Source organism: Nerophis lumbriciformis, linkage group LG32 (assembly GCF_033978685.3).
Source record: "Nerophis lumbriciformis linkage group LG32, RoL_Nlum_v2.1, whole genome shotgun sequence".
Taxonomy (NCBI): Eukaryota; Metazoa; Chordata; class Actinopteri; order Syngnathiformes; family Syngnathidae; genus Nerophis; species Nerophis lumbriciformis.
Window position 1 is genome coordinate 29,467,986 of NC_084579.2, and position 20,047 is coordinate 29,488,032.

General features: G+C 41.9%; 1 protein-coding gene across 1 annotated transcript in view; it reads right to left on the reverse strand.

The window, feature by feature from the left end:
• Nucleotides 1-7,628: 7,628 nt before the first annotated feature.
• The window catches only part of LOC133574469 (guanine nucleotide-binding protein subunit alpha-14-like), a 45,391-nt gene continuing 32,972 nt past the window's right edge, over nt 7,629-20,047 (reverse strand). The window contains exon 7 of the mRNA XM_061926625.1: nt 7,629-8,165. Coding sequence (XP_061782609.1) covers nt 7,990-8,165 — 176 coding nt within the window. The 3' untranslated portion in view covers nt 7,629-7,989. The remainder of the gene's footprint in view (nt 8,166-20,047) is intronic.

Below are 20,047 nucleotides of genomic sequence, written 5' to 3' on the forward strand. Positions count from 1 at the left end.
TATTATTATTATTATTATTATTATTATTGTTATCCATCCATCCATCCATCCATCCATCTTCTTCCGCTTATCCGAGGTCGGGTCGCGGGGGCAGCAGCCTAAGCAGGGAAGCCCAGACTTCCCTCTCCCCAGCCATTTCTTCCAGCTCGTCCCGGGGGATCCCGAGGCGTTCCCAGGCCAGCCGGGAGACATAGTCTTCCCAACGTGTCCTGGGTCTTCCCCGTGGCCTCCTACCAGTCGGACGTGCCCTAAACACCTCCCTTGGGAGGCGTTCAGGTGGCATCCTGACCAGATGCCCGAACCACCTCATCTGGCTCCTCTCGATGTGGAGGAGCAGCGGCTTTACTTTGAGCTCCCCCCGGATGACAAAGCTTCTCACCCTATCTCTAAGGGAGAGCCCCGCCACCCGGCGGAGGAAACTCATTTCGGCCGCTTGTACCCGTGATCTTGTCCTTTCGGTCATAACCCAAAGCTCATGACCATAGGTGAGGATGGGAACGTAGATCGACCGGTAAATTGAGAGCTTTGCCTTCCGGCTCAGCTCCTTCTTCACCACAACGGATCGATACAGCGTCCGCATTACTGAAGACGCCGCACCGATCCGCCTGTCGATCTCACAATCCACTCTTCCCTCACTCGTGAACAAGACTCCGAGGTACTTGAACTCCTCCACTTGGGGAAGGGTCTCCTCCCCAACCCGGAGATGGCACTCCACCCTTTTCTGGGCTATTATTGTTATTATTATTATTACTATTAGCCTTTAGGGTAAAAGCACTTTAAAAATAATTAAACCATGTCCATTCATCGATTTTCTACCTCTTGTCCCGTTCGGGGTCGCAGGGGGCGCTGGAGCCTATCCCAGCTCCATCCGGGCGGAAGGCGGGGTACACACTGGACAACTCGCCATTTCAATTAAACCATGTGTGCTGACAATTGTTTTAAAAACACATGAACCAGCGTTTTCCATCCATCCATCCATTTTCTACCGCTTGTCCCTTTTGGGGTTGCGGGGGGTGCTGGAGCCTATTGGTGTTGCCAATCAACCTATCCCCAGGTGCAGGTTTTTGGCGGTGGGAGGAAGCCGGAGTACCCGGAGGGAACCCACGCAGTCACGGGGAGAACATGCAAACTCCACACAGAAAGATCCCGAGCCCGGGATTGAACTCAGGACTACTCAGGACCTTCGTATTGTGAGGCAGATGCACTAACCCCTGTTCCACAGTGCTGCCTTGAACCAGCGTTTTGTGGTGCAAAATTCTGCAAATTAATCTTGCTTTTGGGTAGATGGTAGAGCTAGGTTCCTGGTTCGATTCCAGCTTCTGGCGTCCTAGTCAATCAATCAATCAGAGTCTTATATAGCCCTTAATCACAAGTGTCTCAAAGGGCTGCACAAGCCACAACGACATCCTTGGCTCAGATCCCACATCGGGGCAAGAAAAAACTCAACCCAATGGGATACAATGAGAAACCTTGGAGGGGACCGCATATGGACGTTGTGTCCTCCGGTACAATGGACGTCGAGTGGATCTAGTTATTTGTGTGAGAGTCCAGTCCATAGTGGGGTCAGCAGGGGATCATCTTGAGTGGAGACAGGTCAGCAGCGCAAAGACGTCCCCAACTGATGTACAGATGAGTGGTCCACCTAGGGTCCCGACTTTGGACAGCTAGCGAATCATCTGCGGTCAACTAATAACCTATTCACGCAGGAGAGGGGAGCATAGCTTAAAAGAAACGGCAGATCAACTGGTCTAAAAGAGGGGTCTTGAAAGCGCCGCTCGTCACAGATGAGGCTCCGGCTGAGTTGGAGATGATCGATCTTTGTGAGGAGGACCAACTGAAAGCTGCTTGAAGGGAAGGGACCATTGAGTTCTGGAAAAGTGTGCCAATGGAAAAATACCCCAATGTCAAACGGGCTGCGCTTAAGACACTGTCAATGTTTGGGTCAACATACGTCTGCGAGTCTCTGTGTTCTACCCTGAAACGTGTGAAATCAAAGCATCGATCTGTTCTGACTGACACCCATGTGAAACAATTGCTTCGAGTGGCAACAACGGAATACAAGCCAGATTTGGAGAGGATTGTCCACGACAAGGAATGCCAGAAGTCCCACTAAGCAACATGCATAGTAAGAGAAAAAATATTATATTTTTGTATGTGGACTTGGTTGAACTGAGAGTTTGTGTGTGTGAGACAGTGCACACAATGTTAATTGTTGAAAATAACTGGCCTGTGGTCTTAGTACTGTAGGAGTCATGTTGGTGTGTGACATTTACAATACATCTGGCTGAGCAGAGGTCTGTGTGTGTGTGTGTGTGTGTGTGTGTGTGTGTGTGTGTGTGTGTGTGTGTGTGTGTGTGTGTGTGTGTGTGTGTGTGTGTGTGTGTGTGTGTGTGTGTGTGTGTGTGTGCGCCAGTGACGTGCGGTGAGGTTGATGGCTGACTTCATCACAGTCAGATTTACAAACATATGAACCCTAAAGAGTATCTTATTCACCATTTGATTGGCAGCAGTTAACGGGTTATGTTTAAAAGCTCATACCAGCGTTCTTCCCTGCTTGGCACTCAGCATCAAGGGTTGGAATTGGGGGTTAAATCACCAAAAATGATTCCCGGGCGCGACGCCACTGCTGCCCTCACCTCCCAGGGGGTGATCAAGGGGATGGGTCAAATGCAGAGGACAAATTTCACCACACCTAGTGTGTGTGTGACAATCATTGGTACTTTAACTTAACTTTAACTTTACACATACAAACTGTAGCATACAAAAAAGCACATTTAATTAAAAAAAAACTTTATTATGGTCTTACCTTTACTTATAAATGAAGTCCATGCGCCGCTCCTTCTGAACAAAAGCATCGATAACTTGTTCATAGAAGTCTTCCTTATCTTTCTTCAGTTTTAAAAGTCTCTCTGTCTCGATGGAGATCTTCCTTTAATTATTACCTCCTGCTTCGATTGAAAGTCCAGTTTAGAAAACTGTTTTATTTTAAATATGTAATCCTCCATCTCCCCTAGAGGGGGGGGGGGGGGGGGGGGGGGGTTACCCCTCTCCAAGGTTTCTCATAGTCATTCACATCGACGTCCCACTGAGGTGAGTTTTTCCTTGCCCTTATGTGGGCTTTGTACGGAGGATGTCGTTGTGGCTTGTGCAGCCCTTTGAGACACTTGTGATTTAGGGCTATATAAATAAACATTGATTGATTGATTGATGTTAAACATCCAGGCGAGAGGAAAAAATAAACGGTCGCTAACTGTTGCTGCTTGTTGTCACTTCTTCTGCAGCCGAGTAGTCGCAAGAATGATCTCTGGGATCACTACCGCCCTCTACCACCAGGAGGCGGGATTACTGCGAGCCTCACACAGTGCGTCTTCGCAGTAGTTTTATGATTGCTCAGCACAAGAATTACGTTACACACATACAGTTGTTGACAAAATACACTGTACATTATATACCTCAGCTAACTAAACTATGGAAATGTATAATATAATTCATATAGCAATACGGTCTCACTGCACAGCAGGCCAGCCGAGTCATTGCGCAATCCATGGTGAGGCTCAACTGAGTGACGTGCCTCAACTGGCTGCTGATCACCCCAAGTCTCTTCTCAGTATTTGAACAGCAAATGTGAAAATTCAGTGATTTTGAATAAAAAATAATCTAAAACTGGTGAAGTTAAATGGAAAATAACTTTATAGTACAATCACTGGATAAATTTAATAATTTTTTTTTCTTTTTACATTTTTTTTCTTTCCATGACGGCACATGAGGCCCCGCCTCACCTGCCTCCCCTGACTGCACGTCACTGGTCTTTGGTATGACTCTCAAACTGATGGTTTGAACTCACAACCTGCTGATCTCAGGGCGGACACTCTAACCTACACCCAAAAATGTGTTTTCTTGTATGTTCAAAACATTCATATTTTCTTTTCATTACTAATTTCTTCTTGTTGTTGTTGTTTTTCAACATTCCAAAATAAATACTTATACTTATGTTAAATAATTCAGCGAATAATATTCAAGCAGCAGATTGTACTCACCCTTAAAAGGATGTACTAAAGCAGCACACACACCAAGCCAACTTTCTCTTACAGTCATTCCAAGTACAGTTTAATTGACCTACTAGGACTGTGTCAGGACAGCCGAACAGGAAGTCCAACCGGTCTGAAGCATGGCAGTTTGGTGCAAAGGAGTTCCCACCGAGCGTTGCCACACCTTAAGAGGTGTCTTGATTTATTTGTCAGCATAATTAGCGTTGGCCCAGATCAGGCCAGGTGACAACACGCGTGACAACTACAGACATTACACAGACAACCGTCTCCTTTCTCATCATGCAGGTTGCATCATATCGGTGAAAAAAAACCGATCTACTGTCTTGTTGTCCGCGGGAAAATGGTGGCCTAGTACATCCAAACGACTCCCAAATACTCTGCGGTGAAATGCCGTGCGGTTAAAAAGACGAGTCAAAGATACTCTACATCAGTGGTCCCCAACCTTTTGGTAACTGCGGACCGGTCAACGCTTGAAAATTTGTCCCACGGACCGGGGTGGGGGGGGGGGGGTTATTTTATTTTATTATTTTTTGTCATAAAAATATACACTTGTGTGCTTACGGACTGTATCCCGGCAGACTGTATTGATATATATTGATATATAATGTAGGAACAAGAAATATGAATAACAGAAAGAAACAACCCTTTTGTGCGATTGAGTGTGGATGGGGAAGGGAGGGTTTTTTTTGGATTGGTGCACTAATTGTAAGTGTGTCTTGTGTTTTTTATGTTGATTTAATTAAAAAAATAAAAATAAAAATATTTACATTTCTTTATTTTTACATTATTGTGGTTGGGGACCACTGCTCTATATGACAACAGTTATCTGTTGGTTTTAATCAACAGATCACAGGATCTTATTCAGATAATCTGAATGACAAGAGCGATCTCTTGTTTTTAAAAAACATACCGCAAAAACACTATAGTAAGAGATCCTTCGTGTGGCAGGAGTACTCTGTTTTAGGAACTGACTGCAAAAACATTAGTCAAAGAAGAGTACTCAGCTGTTTTTAGTCATCGAAGATCCTACAGGAGCATGATGCTGTTTTTAAGAACATACTGAAAAAACAAGCACTCTGTTTCAGGGATCCACTGCAAAAACAATAGTCAAAGTTAAAAGTACCAATGATTGTCACACACACACTAGGTGTGGTGAATTACCCTCTGCATTTGACCAATCCCCTTGTTTCGCCCCCTGGGAGGTGAGGGTAGCAGTGAGCAGCAGTGGTGGCCACGCTCGGGAATCATTTTGGTGATTTAAATTCCAATTCCAACCCTTGATGCTGCGTGCCAAGCAGGAGGTAATGGGTCCCATTTTTATAGTCTTTGGTATCACTCGGCTAGGGTTTGAACTCACGACCAACAGATCTCAGGGCGGACACTCTAACCACAAGGCCACTGAGTCTAGTTTTTTTGGAACACTGCAAAAAACACAAATCGTTTAACAAGAGATAATTTGTGGGACAGGAGCACTCTGTTTCAGGGATCTACAGTAAAACAAAAATAGTCCATCCATCCATCTTTTTCCGCTTATCCGAGGTCGGGTCGCGGGGGTAGCAGCCTCCTCACTGTAAACGTGTCTGACTTACTGCCGGCAATGCGGACCAAGCTCTGACACTGATCGTACAAGGAGCGGACAGCCACAATCAGACAGTCCGATACCCCATACTCTCTGAGCACTCCCCACAGGACCTCCACGGTCAAATGCCTTCTCCAAGTCCACAAAGCACATGTGGACTGGTTGGGCAAACTCCCATGCACCCTCAAGGACCCTGCCGAGAGTATAGAGCTGGTCCACAGTTCCACGACCAGGACGAAAACCACACTGTTTCTCCTGAATCCGAGGTTCGACTATCCGGCGTAGCCTCCTCTTCAGCACACCTGAATAGACCTTACCGGGAAGGCTGAGGAGTGTGATCCCACGATAGTTGGAACACACCCTCCGGTTCCCCTTCTTAAAGAGAGGAACCACCACCCCGGTCTGCCAATCCAGAGGTACCGCCCCCGATGTCCACGCGATGCTGCAGAGTCTTGTCAACCAAGACAACCCCACAGCATCCAGAACCTTAAGGAACTCCGGGCGGATCTCATCCACCCCCGGGGCCTTGCCACCGAGGAGCTTTTTTACTACCTCAGCAACCTCAGCCCCAGAAATAGGAGAGCCCACCACAGATTCCCCAGGCACTGCTTTCTCATAGGAAGACGTGTCGGTGGGATTGAGGAGGTCTTCGAAGTATTCCCTCCACCGATCCACAACATCCGCAGTCGAGGTCAGCAGAACACCATCCGCACAATACACGGTGTTGACAGTGCACTGCTTCACCCTACGGAGACGGCGGATGGTGGTCCAGAATCGCTTCGAAGCCATCCGGAAGTCGTTTTCCATGGCTTCCCTGAACTCCTCCCATGTCTGAGTTTTTGCCTCCGCGACCGCTGAAGCCGCACACCGCTTGGCCTGTCTGTACCTGTCCGCTGCCTCCGGAGTCCCATGAGCCAAAAGAACCCGATAGGACTCCTTCTTCAGCTTGACGGCATCCCTCACCGCCGGTGTCCACCAACGCGTTCTAGGATTACCGCCACGACAGGCACCAACTACCTTGCGGCCACAGCTCCAATCAGCCACCTCGACAATAGAGGTGCGGAACATGGTCCACTCGGACTCAATGTCCAGCACCTCCCTCGTGACATGTTCAAAGTTCTTCCGGAGGTGGGGATTGAAACTCTCTCTGACAGGAGACTCTGCCAGACGTTCTCAGCAGACCCTCACAATGCGTTTGGGCCTGCCAGGTCTGTCCGGCATCTTCCCCCACCATCGCAGCTAACTCACCACCAGGTGGTGATCGGTAGAAAGCTCCACCCGAGTGTCCAAAACATGAGGCCGCAAATCCGACTTTTTTGTGACGTGGAACGTCACAAAAATAGTCAATGAATCAATTTACTTATATAGCCCTAAATCACGAGTGTCTCAAAGGGCTGCACAAGCCACAACAACATCCTGGGCTCAGATCCCACATCAGGGCAAGAAAAAACTCAACCCAATGGGACAATGAGAAACCTTGGAGGGGACCGCAGATGTGGGGACCCCCATGGGCGACCGGTGCAATTGACGTCGAGTGGATGTAGCATAATATTGTGAGAGTCCAGTCCATAGTGGATCTAACATAATAGTGAGAGTCCAGTCCATAGTGGGGCCAGCAGGAGATCATCCGAGCGGAGACAGGTCAGCAGCGCAGACACGTCCCCAACCGATGCACAGGCGAGAGGACTTTGGACAGCCGGCGCTTCATCCGTGGCCACCGAACCTGTGCCGTCACTTCCACGAAGGAGAGGGGGGCAAGAAGATCTTTACTCACATTCATCTTTACATTCATACAGAAACAGACAAAAATGTATGGAACTGAAAACCTTGAGCAGCATAGATCATAGTAGTCCTGAATTACAATTGAATAAGGATATAGATCCAGATAAATATATATTTTTTCTTTCTATCAAGAATAATTCTTTTTATCATACAGACAAACAATAGAAGGGAAACATTAACATTGACAATAAACTGTTGATTATTTATTTAAACAGCAGAAGTGTGTATGCTAACTACAACAACGTGAAGCATTTTGTAACAATTCAACTAACCCTTCAAAGTGTTTGGAAACATGGATAGATGCTGAGAAGAGGAATGCCAAAACTTGTTTTGGTGCCAATACAACTTTTTCCACAATGTCATTTTTTTTCTCAATACCAAATCTTCCTGGCAGTGTTTTGGCTTCATAAGCACCCGCTTACTTGCGAATACGATCACGTTTGTTTACTGGTAGTAATAAACAAAGCAATGCAATTTGGGAGTACATTTAGGTTTTCCTGGGACTGCCGGGCTGCATCTCATAGTTGGCGTGAGCCTCAACACAGCACTCAATGTCCACTCCGAGTGTTGGTGCGACGACTAGTTGAAGATCTCATTTAAGAGCATGTCCTGGACGTCTTTGAAGACCGCTTTGGCGTGTTGTGTGTCCGTGGCGCAGGTGTAGTGCATGTAGAGATGTTTTTGGTGGCCCCTGTGCAACATCTTATAGAGCTCCAGGATGAACTCCCTTGCTTTTGTGGCGTTGTGTGGAGGCCCTGCGCCATCAAATCACAAAGAATCAAAGTTCAGCCCGAGATACAAAATGATCATCGTTGAATCACCTGTCTATCACAGAAGACATTTTAAAATGAATAGAGAGCAGTGATTCATTTGCATTTTTGTTTTCCTTCATTATTATCATATGTCAATGCAAGGCTTGCCATACCTTCACGTTTTCACTTCACCAAAGTAATTTATTTATATATATATATATATATATATATATACATATATATATATATATACAAAGACCAAAACCAGTGAAGTTGGCACATTGTGTAAATTGTAAATAAAAACAGAATACAATTATTTGCAATTCCTTTTCAACCTATATTCAATTGAATAGACTGCAAAGACAAGATATTTAATGTTCGAACTGAGGAACTTATTTTTTTTTTGTAAATAATCATTAACTTAGAATTTAATGGCAGCAACACATTGCAAAAAAGTTGGCACAGGGGCATTTTTACCACTGTGTTACATGGTCTTTCCTTTTAACAACACTCAGTAAACGTTTGGGAACTGAGGAGACCAATTTTTTAAGCTTTTCAGGTGGAATTATTTCCGATTCTTGCTTGATGTACAGCTTAAGTTGTTCAACAGTCCGGGGGTCTCCGTTGTGGTATTTTAGGCTTCATAATGCGCCACACAGTTTCAATGGGAGACAGGTCTGGACTACAGGCAGGCCAGTCTAGTACCTGCACTCTTTTACTATGAAGCCACACACTGTTGTAACACGTGGCTTGGCATTGTCTTGCTCAAATAAGCAGGGGCGTCCATGAAAAAGACGCTGCTTGGATGGCAACAAATGTTACTCCAAAACCTGCATGTACCTTTCAGCATTAATGGTGCCTTCACAGATGTGTAAGTTACCCATGCCTTGGGCACTAATACACCCCCATACCATTATAGATACTGGCTTTTGAACTTTGCGCCTATAACAACCCGGATGGTTCTTTTCCTCTTTGTTCCGGAGGACACAACGTCCATAGTTTCCAAAAACAATTTGAAATGTGGACTCGTCTAACCACAGAACACTTTTACACTTTGTATCAGTCCATCTTAGATGAAGCCGGCGGCGTTTCTGGGTGTTGTTGATAAATGGCTTTCGCTTTGCATAGGACAGTTTTAACTTGCACTTACAGATGTAGCAATGAACTGTTGTTACTGACAGTGGTTTTCTGAAGTGTTCCTGAGTGGTGATATCCTTTACACACTGATGTCCCTTTTTGATGTAGTCCCGCCTGAGGGATCGAAGGTCCATAGTATCATCGCTTACATGCAGTGATTTCTCCAGATTCTCTGAACCTTCTGATGATATTACAGACCGTAGATGGTAAAACCCCTAATTTCCTTGCAATAGCTCATTGAGAAAAGTTGTTCTTAAACTGTTCGACAATTTGCTCACGCATTTGTTCACAAAGTGGTGACCCTCGCCCCATCCTTGTTTGTGAATGACTGAGCATTTCATGGAAGCTGCTTTTATACCCAATCATGGCACCCACCTGTTCCCAATTAGCCTGTTCACCTGTGGGGTGTTCCAAATAAGTGTTTGATGAACATTTTTAACGTTCTTAGTCTTTTTTTCCACTTGTGCCAGCTTTTTTGAAACATGTTGCAGGCATCAAATTCCAAATGAGCTAATATTTGCAAAAAATAACAACGTTTGCCAGTTCGAATGTTTAGTATCTTGTATTTGCAGTCTATTCAATTGAATATAGGTTGAAAAGGATTTGCAAATCATTGTATTCTGTTTTTATTTACGGTTTACACAACGTGCCAACTTCACTGCTTTTGGGGTTTTGTATATTTACAACGGTCAAAGATCCTCTAAATGACAGGAGTGCTCTGCTGTTTTAAAGGGGTCCTATTATGCAAAAACACATTTTCTTACCTATTGGTACCAGTTGTAGTGTATTTGGGTTCTGCGTAAGTTCCGAAAATTTGAAATCAAACCGCGGAGGCATTGCAGAGATACTTATAAAACAATCTTGCCTTCCTTCAAACTTCCTAAAAACGGTCCATTTGGAGTTTGCCTTGTTGTTGGTAGATGTGTCGTCAGCAGATTACCAATATATGGTAGAAATGAGCATAACCAGCTCTAGTCACTACACAAACGTTCAGCTTCATCTGAAGTAAGAAGAGCCTTCCTTTGAACTTTTCTAATTCGTGGTAATGTGCCTTCAATTGTGAAGAAGTCACTCCGAGTCTGTGCCAAGAAGAGTCCTACTTCACTAACCACAAACCTTCGCAAAGTGGAGTTTCCGATTAACTGCTTTTAATGGCGGGCTTGGGGACTCCTATATACGGCAATGGAGGAGACAATGAAACAATAAGTAACAACAGTAGGTTACAAAATATGTGACTGATACTTTGGCAATGTTAGCTCGATTTGTTGTGTAGCCAGTTTAGCATTCTACTGTAAGACAATAGTGTCAGCGTCTTCCATCAAAACAAAGATGGATTTTCCGAAAACTGCTTTTATTGGATCAGTGTCTACTGTGTTTGGCAATGGAGCAGTTAGTATTATAACCTGTTTCACGTTTCATCAAACATATATTAACGTTGTTGCTTTAGGGTAAACTGGGTAACACATGGCACACTGACAAAGCTTAACCTATTTTTACTATAACAATCTACAAGGTTAATATAGCTGGCTTCACTTTCTACACCTCCATTTATCTGCTTTCTTTTGTATTTCAAGTTATCATTACATTAGGGCTGCAACTAACGATTAATTTGATAATCGATTAATCTGTCGATTATTACTTCGATTAATAATCGGATAAAAGAGACAAACTACATTTCTATCCTTTCCAGTATTTTATTGGGAAAAAAAACAGCATACTGGCACCATACTTATTTTGATTATTGTTTCTCAGCTGTTTGTACATGTTGCAGTTTATAAATAAAGGTTTATAAAAAATAAAAAAATATATTAAAAAAATTGCCTCTGCGCATGCGCATAGCATAGATCCAACGAATCGATGACTAAATTAATCGCCAACTATTTTTATAATCGATTTTAATCGATTTAATTAGTTGTTGCAGCCCAACATTACATATATGTATTGTTGATAATAGAAGTAAATTATTGTTATTATTCATTATCAGTAGTGCTATTTCTATTGGTATTTGTATTGCTCCATTTGTAGTGTAATAATGCTCATTGTCATTTCTGTATTAGTACATAGTAGTACATATTGTATTTGCTGATGTTGCTCTATTGTTGTTGTTGTTGTTGTTGTGTTTGCTGTTGTTGTTTTTGTCTCTCTGTCTTATCCCCCTCTTGTGCCCACAATTTCCCCCTCCGTCTTTATTTTTTTTCTCTTTCTATCCCCTCCTGCCCGGTTGCACCAAATGATGATATAAATACATTTAATAAAGTCATATACAAATAAGGCAACAAGAGAAGTATCCCACACTTTTCTTTTGTAAAGTAAATTTGTACAACCGATATGGGCATCTACATCAACTATGTGATTTGCTTGAGAAGTTGGACAGGACAAAAAATATATATATATATACTTTTTAAGTTTTATAACCTGTTATCACATTAGCGAAGTAGCTCGTAGCTTACTGTATAGATAGCTCGGGTCTATATGTTTACAAGTGTTCAAAGCAGCAGCAGTGCAGTTTTAAAATGACAGACTAAAACAAATTCTTGTATTGTCAATATCCACATGTATATGTCCAGGATTTAGCATTGGAGAGATAAGTGAAGTGAATTCTATTTATATAGCGCTTTTCTCTAGTGACTCACAGCGCTTTTACATAGTGAAACCCAATATCTAAGTTACATTTAAACCAGTGTGGGTGGCACTGGGAGCAGGTGGGTAAAGTGTCTTGCCCAAGGACACGACGGCAGTGACTAGGATGGCGGAAGCGGGGATCGAACCTGGAACCCTCAAGTTGCTGGCACGGCCACTCTACCAACCAAGCTATACCGCCACGATAGAAGGACTCGATAGAAGTTTAACCTTAGACCTTGAGTGTCACTCAAAAGAGATGGCTGGTGGCGGTCACCAATGCCCATATTCCGTAAAACAGTGTTTTTCAACCTTTTTTGAGCCAAGGTACATTTTTTGCGTTGAAAAAATCCAAAGGCACACCACCAGCAGAAATCATTAAAAAACTAAACTTAGTTGACGGTAAAATGTCATTGTCGCAATTGTTGGATATGACTTTAAACCATAACCAAGCATGCATCAATATAGCTCTTGTCTCAAAGTAGGTGTACTGTCACAACCTGTCACATCACGCCGTGACTTATTTGGAGTTGTTTGCTGTTTTCCTGTGTGTAATGTTTTAGTTCTTGTCTTGTGCTCCTATTTTGGTGGCTTTTACTCTTTTGTTGGTATTTTCCTGTCGCAGTTTCATGTCTTCCTTTGAGCGATATTTCCCGCATCTACTTTGTTTTAGCAATCAAAAAATGTTCAGTTGTTTTTATCCTTCTTTGTGGGGACGTTGTTGATTGTCATGTCATGTTCGGATGTACATTGTGGACGCCGTCTTTGCTCCACAGTAAGTCTTTGCTGTCGTCCAGTATTCTGTTTTTGTTTACTTTGTAGCCAGTTCAGTTTTAGTTTCATTCTGCATAGCCTTCCCTAAGCTTCAATGCCTTTTCTTAGGGGCACTCACCTTTTGTTTATTTTTTCTTTAAGCATTAGACACCTTTTTACCTGCACACCGCCTCCCGCTGTTTCCGACATCTACAAAGCAATTAGCTACCTGCTGCCACCTACTGATATGGAGGAGTATTACACAGTTACTCTGCCGATCTCTAGACAGCACCGACACATAATTTGCAAACTATAATTACTGGTTTGCAAAAAATATTTCACCCCAAATAGAAACCCCGTTTCCATATGAGTTGGGAAATTGTGCTAGATGTAAATATAAACGGAATACAATGATTTGCAAATCATTTTCAACCCATATTTAATTGAATGCACTACAAAGACAAGATATTTGATATTCAAACTCAAACTTTATTTTTTTTTTTGCAAATAATAATTAACTTAGAATTTCATGGCTGCAACACGTGCCAAAGTAGTTGGGAAAGGGCATGTTCACCACTGTGTTACATCATCTTTTCTTTTAACAACACTCAATAAACGATTGGGAACTGAAGAAACTAATTGTTGAAGCTTTGAAAGTGGAATTATTTCCCATTCTTGTTTTATGTAGAGCTTCAGTCGTTCAACAGTCCGAGGTCTCCGCTGTCGTATTTTACGTTTCATAATGCGCCACACATTTTCGATGGGAGACAGGTCTGGACTGCAGGCGGGCCAGGAAAGTACCCGCACTCTTTTTTTATCAAGCTACGCTGTTGTAACACGTGCTGAATGTGGCTTGGCATTGTCTTGCTGAAATAAGCAAGGGCGTCCATGAAAAAGACGGCGCTTAGATGGCAGCATATGTTGTTCCAAAACCTGTATGAACCTTTCAGCATTAATGGTGCCTTCACACATGTGTAAGTTACCCAGGTCTTGGGCACTAATGCACCTCCATACCATCACAGATGCTGGCTTTTGAACTTTGCACCAATAACAGTCTGGATGGTTTGCTTCCCCTTTGGTCCGGATGACACGATGTTGAATATTTCCAAAAACAATTTGAAATGTGGACTCGTCAGACCACAGAACACTTTTCCACTTTGCATGAGTCCATCTTAGATGATCTCGGGCCCAGAGAAGCCGGCGCCGTTTCTGGATGTTGTTGATAAATGGCTTTCGCTTTGCATAGTAAAGCTTTAACTTGCACTTATAGATGTAGCGAAGAACTGTATTTAGTGACAGTGGTTTTCTGAAGTGTTCCTGAATAAAGGTAAAGTATTGGTATTGTTCATTATTAATAGCGCTATTTCTATTGGTATTTGTATTGCTCCATCTGTAGTGTAATAATGCTCATTGTCATTTCTTTATTATTTTTTATTTTCGCTAACTGCTTATTTGCTATTACTTTTACCATCATATTTGTACATGTTGTATTTGCTGATATTGCTCTATTGTTGTTGTTGTTGTTGTGTTTGCTGTTGTTGTTTTTGTCTCTCTGTCTAATCCCCCTCTTTTCCCCACAATTTCCCCCTCTGTCTTCTTTTTTTTCTCTTTCTATCCCCTCCTGCCCGGCTGCACCAAATGATAATATAAATACATTTAATAAAGTCAAATACAAGTAAGGCAACAAGAGAACAGTGACGTGCGGTCACTAGAGGCAGGTGAAGCGGGGCCTCACCTGCCATCATGGAAAGAAAAAAAATTTAAAAAGAAAAAAAAATAATTAAATTGTTATATGTATCCAGTGATTATACTATAACGTTATTTTCCATTTAACTTCACCAGTTTTAGATTATTTTTATTCAAAATCGCTGAATTTTCACATTTGCCGTTCAAATACTGAGAAGAGACGGTGCGGTGAACAGCAGCCAGTTGAGGCACGTCACTCAGTGCCGCAACATGGATTGCGGACTCGGCTAACTGCTGGTCTGCTGTGCAGTGAGACCGTATTGCTATATGAATTATATTATACATTTCCATAGTTTAGTTAGCTGAGGTATATAATGTACAGTGTATTTTGTCAACAACTGTATGTGTGTAAAGTATTTCTTGTGCTGAGCGATCATAAAACTGCTGCGAAGACGCACTGGCTGAGGCTTGCGTAACCCCGCCTCCTGGTGCTGGTTAAGGCACCTTCGCCGCAGACTGCACCGCCCGACGAGAGCGCCACACCAACCAAAGCCCACACCCAAACCCTCCACGTGCAAGACCGAATCCACCCAAAAAAAGTAACTTAACAAGAAGCCAAAAAGTGCAAAAACAACATTGCTCGCGCCGGAGGAGCCTTACGTGAACGACTGCTGGGACACAACATTAGGTACACCTGCAGACTGCAGCACGGATTTCATATTTCATTCATTCACAACTCCTCCAACACGAACACCACTGTTCCCGCACTTATAAGTAAAGGTAAGACCATAATAAAGTTTTTTTTTTATTAAATGTGCTTTTTTGTGTGCTACAGTTTGTATGTGTAAAGTTAAAGTTAAGTTAAAGCAGGGGCGTCACTAGCTTTTAAGGACAGGGGGGGCTTTGCCCCCAGGAGATGCACAGGATGCGAGCGAATGTTACGCACGAGCACAAAACTTCACAAACGGCTAACAAAGACTTAGAAATTATTCATTGTTATTATTATTATTTTAAAAAAATGCACGGGACGAAATGAAATGCTCCCCGGGACGATGGCTTTTAACCATATATTTTCTTTTTCTTTTTATGTATTTATTCATTTTACATTTTATATTAAATGTCTTGGTTTTTCCTGCCTCTGAAAATCCTATTAAATGTTTAACAAGCCATCCTATAATAATAAAACAGCTATTAATGTAACAATACAATAAAACAAATATATTTAATGATGTTTTTTTCATTATTTTAACAATAGGCTTATGTATATTACTTTATATAGATTCTACAAGAAACACAAAACTTAAAAAATAAATGATTTACAATTGCACACACAAGGTTTTGTGCAGCTTCACTCATTGTAAAGGAAGATAATGTGCTTCGTACACCTGCAGGACCGCAAGCAAGGTCGCAGAGAAAATGTGGGCTGGAATTTGAGTGATGTGGGCATTTTCTATATGAACAAGTGGAATGGATTGGATACCGACGCACGAAAGGGGCTCTCTACCTTACACTACGAAGTGAGGGGAAACTGAGTGAATAATAACAGGTTTTATGATTATTTATTTAAACTCATATTTGGGCCACTTTATAATGAATATGTCTGCATTTATTTGTAAAAAAAAACAAAAAAACACCAAATTATTTAGGGGGGCTTAAGAATATTTTAGGGGGGCTTGAGCCCCCCTAAAATAGGCCTAACAACGCCAATGAGTTAAAGTACCAATGATTGTCACACACACTAGATGTGGTGAAATTTGTCCTCTGCATTTGACCCATCCCCTTGATCACCCCCTGGGATGTGAGGGGAGCAGTGGGCAGCAGCGGCGCCGCGCCCGGGAATAATTGTTGGTGATTTAACCCCCAATTCCAAGCCTTGATGCTGAGTGCCAAGCAGGGAAGAATGCTGATATGAGCTTTTAAACATAACCCGTTAACTGCTGCCAATCAAATGGTGAATAAGATACTCTTTAGGGTTCATATGTTTGTAAATCTGACTGTGATGAAGTCAGTGCCTCACCAGTCATGAACCTCACCCGCACGTCACTGCAAGAGAAGTATCCTACACTTCTCTTTTGTAAAGTAAATCTGAACAGTCGACATGGGCATCTACATCAACTATATGATTTGCCTGAGAAGCTGGACAGGACAAAAAATTAAAAAAATAAAATAAAAATGAAGTGTTCCTGAGCCCATGTGGTGATATCCTTTAGAGATTGATGTCGGTTTTTGATACAGTGCCGTCTGAGGGATCGAAGGTCACTGTCATTCAATGTTGGTTTCCGGCCATGCCGCTTAGGTGGAGTGATTTCTCCAGATTCTCTGAACCTTTTGATGATATTATGGACCGTAGATGTTGAAATCCCTAAATTTCTTGCAATTGCACTTTGAGAAACGTTGTTCTTAAACTGTTTGACTATTTGCTCACGCAGTTGTGGACAAAGGGGTGTACCTCGCCCCATCCTTTCTTGTGAAAGACTGCGCTTTTTTTGGGAAGCTGTTTTTATACCCAATCATGGCACCCACCTGTTCCCAATTAGCCTACCCACCTGTGCGATGTTCCAAATAAGTGTTTGATGAGCATTCCTCAACTTTATCAGTATTTTTTGCCACCTTTCCCAACTTCTTTGTCACGTGTTGCTGGCATCAAATTCTAAAGTTAATGATTATTTGCAAAAAAAAATGTTTATCAGTTTGAACATCAAATATGTTGTCTTTGTAGCATATTCAACTGAATATGGGTTGAAAATGATTTGCAAATCATTGTATTCCGTTTATATTTACATCTAAGACAATTTCCCAACTCATATGGAAACGGGGTTTGTAGGTGAAATTAGATCATCTCCCACGGCACATCAGACTGTATCTCATGGCACACTAGTGTGCCACGGCACAGTGGTTGAAAAACACTGCCGTAAAAGTCAGAGAAAAACAAAAATAACAACTACAAAACAAGGCTGTCGCAGTGTGAGGGGCCGTGGTGAGGAGGGGTTCATTTGCATCTAACAACTCCGCCTCTCAAAAACAAACCGCTTTGGGAAGCAGACCAAAAAAACAAAACACTTAAAGATACTGTAGGTCTTTTACATGTAATGTAAATCAAAATAAAGTGTTTAAAAAATAAAAAATAAATCATAATAAGGCTGTGTACATTCTCCGACATCCGAGTCATAAAGTTAAATTGAGGCAACTGGACTCTTCTTGTTCCTTGAAAACATTTCACCTTTCATTTAAAACTCTTCTTCAGTTCTACATTTTTAAGTGAAGTCTCCCTATTTACTCTCTAACAACATGGCTAATGATCTTAGCTGCAAGTGTCAACTTAACCAAGTTTTTTTTCTTCTTTTTTTTCCACACGCCGATGGTTTCAGCACATGAAAACCCAGTTCTAACTTAGAGGAATTAGCAAGGATGAGACAAAGTATTTCCAGGGGGGTGGCCGTGTTGTAGTGGCCGGGTGATGGTTACGGCAATGACGTTTGGAGGATCCTCCGGGCTACCGGTGTGTACTGTAATCTACAGAAGAACACACTCCAGGCTACTCTAAACGAGTGTAAAGATGACTATATGGGTATCATTTCATATTTATAGGGCTCTAAGTATGTTAAAAAGCATATTTAGAAGGTTGTAAACTGTTTTTTGTGCTCCAAATATGAAAATATTGGATTTATTAAAAATACTCCTTCTTCGCAGAAATCCATTTATCGCAGTCATGTCCTAAACCAATTAACGGCTGTATTTGCACTAGGGTTGTACGGTATACCGGTATTAGTATAGTACCGGGATACTAATGAATCATATTCGGTACTATACCGCCTCTGAAAAGTACTGGTCCAACACATCCCAGGAAATATGTCCCTGGACACATGAGGACTTTGAATATGACCAATGTATGATCTGTAACTACCGTATTTTTCGGACTATAAGTCGCAGTTTTTTTAAATATTTTGGCCGGGGGTGCGACTTATACTCAGGAGCGACTTATGTGTGAAATTATTAACACATTACCGTAAAATATCAAATATTATTTAGCTCATTCACGTAAGAGACAAGACGTATAAGATTTCATGGGATTTAGCGATTAGGAGTGACAGATTGTTTGGTAAACGTATAGCATGTTCTATATGTTATAGTTTTTTGAATGACTCTTACCATAATATGTTACGTTAACATACCAGTTGGTTATTTATGCCTCATATAACGTACACTTATTCAGCCTGTTGTTCACTATTCTTTATTTATTTTAAATTGCCTTTCAAATGTCTATTCTTGGTGTTGGGTTTTATCAAATACATTTCCCCAAAAAAATGCGACTTATACTCCAGTGCGACTTATACAGGTAAAAGCCAGTAAATTAGAATATTTTGAAAAACTTGATTTATTTCAGTAATTGCATTCAAAAGGTGTAACTTGTACATTATATTTATTCATTGCACACAGACTGATGCATTCAAATGTTTATTTCATTTAATTTTGATGATTTGAAGTGGCAACAAATGAAAATCCAAAATTCCGTGTGTCACAAAATTAGAATATTACTTAAGGCTAATACAAAAAAGGGATTTTTAGAAATGTTGGCCAACTGAAAAGTATGAAAATGAAAAATATGAGCATGTACAATACTCAATACTTGGTTGGAGCTCCTTTTGCCTCAATTACTGCGTTAATGCGGCGTGGCATGGAGTCGATGAGTTTCTGGCACTGCTCAGGTGTTATGAGAGCCCAGGTTGCTCTGATAGTGGCCTTCAACTCTTCTGCGTTTTTGGGTCTGGCATTCTGCATCTTCCTTTTCACAATACCCCACAGATTTTCTATGGGGCTAAGGTCAGGGGAGTTGGCGGGCCAATTTAGAACAGAAATACCATGGTCCGTAAACCAGGCACGGGTAGATTTTGCGCTGTGTGCAGGCGCCAAGTCCTGTTGGAACTTGAAATCTCCATCTCCGTAAAGGTAAGACCATAATAACGTTTTTTTAATTAAATGTGCTTTTTTGTGTGCTACAGTTTGTATGTGTAAAGTTAAAGTTAAGTTAAAGTACCAATGATTGTCACACACACACTAGGTGTAATGAAATTTGTCCTCTGCATTTGACCCATCCCTTGATCACCCCCTGGGAGGTGAGGGGAGCAGTGGGAAGCAGCGGTGCCGCGCCCGGTAATAATTTTTGGTGATTTAACCCCCAATTCCAACCCTTGATGCTGAGTGCCAAGCAGGGAAAAATGCTGGTATGAGCTTTTAAACATAACCCGTTAACTGCTGCCAATCAAATGGTGAATAAGATACTCTTTAGGGTTCATATGTTTGTAAATCTGACTGTGATGAAGTCAGTGCCTCACCAGCCATGAACCTCACCGCACGTCACTGCTGCATATGTCAGAAGCTAAATTAGGAGCCTTTGTTTGCTTACTTACTACTAAAAGACAAGTTGTCTTGTATGTTCACTATTTTATTTAAGGACAATCTTTCAGTAAGAAACACATGTTTACTGAACCGTAAGATTTTTTGTTAAAATAAAGCCAATAATGCCATTTTTTGTTGTCTCCTTTTATTTAGCAAAGTACCAAAAATTATTGAAATCATTTTGATACCGGTATACCGGTAAACAAATATCGGTATCGGGACAACACTACAATGTTGTAATAAAAACTAACCAGGAATGTGAGCACTCTGAGGAACACTGACAAAAAAAGTGG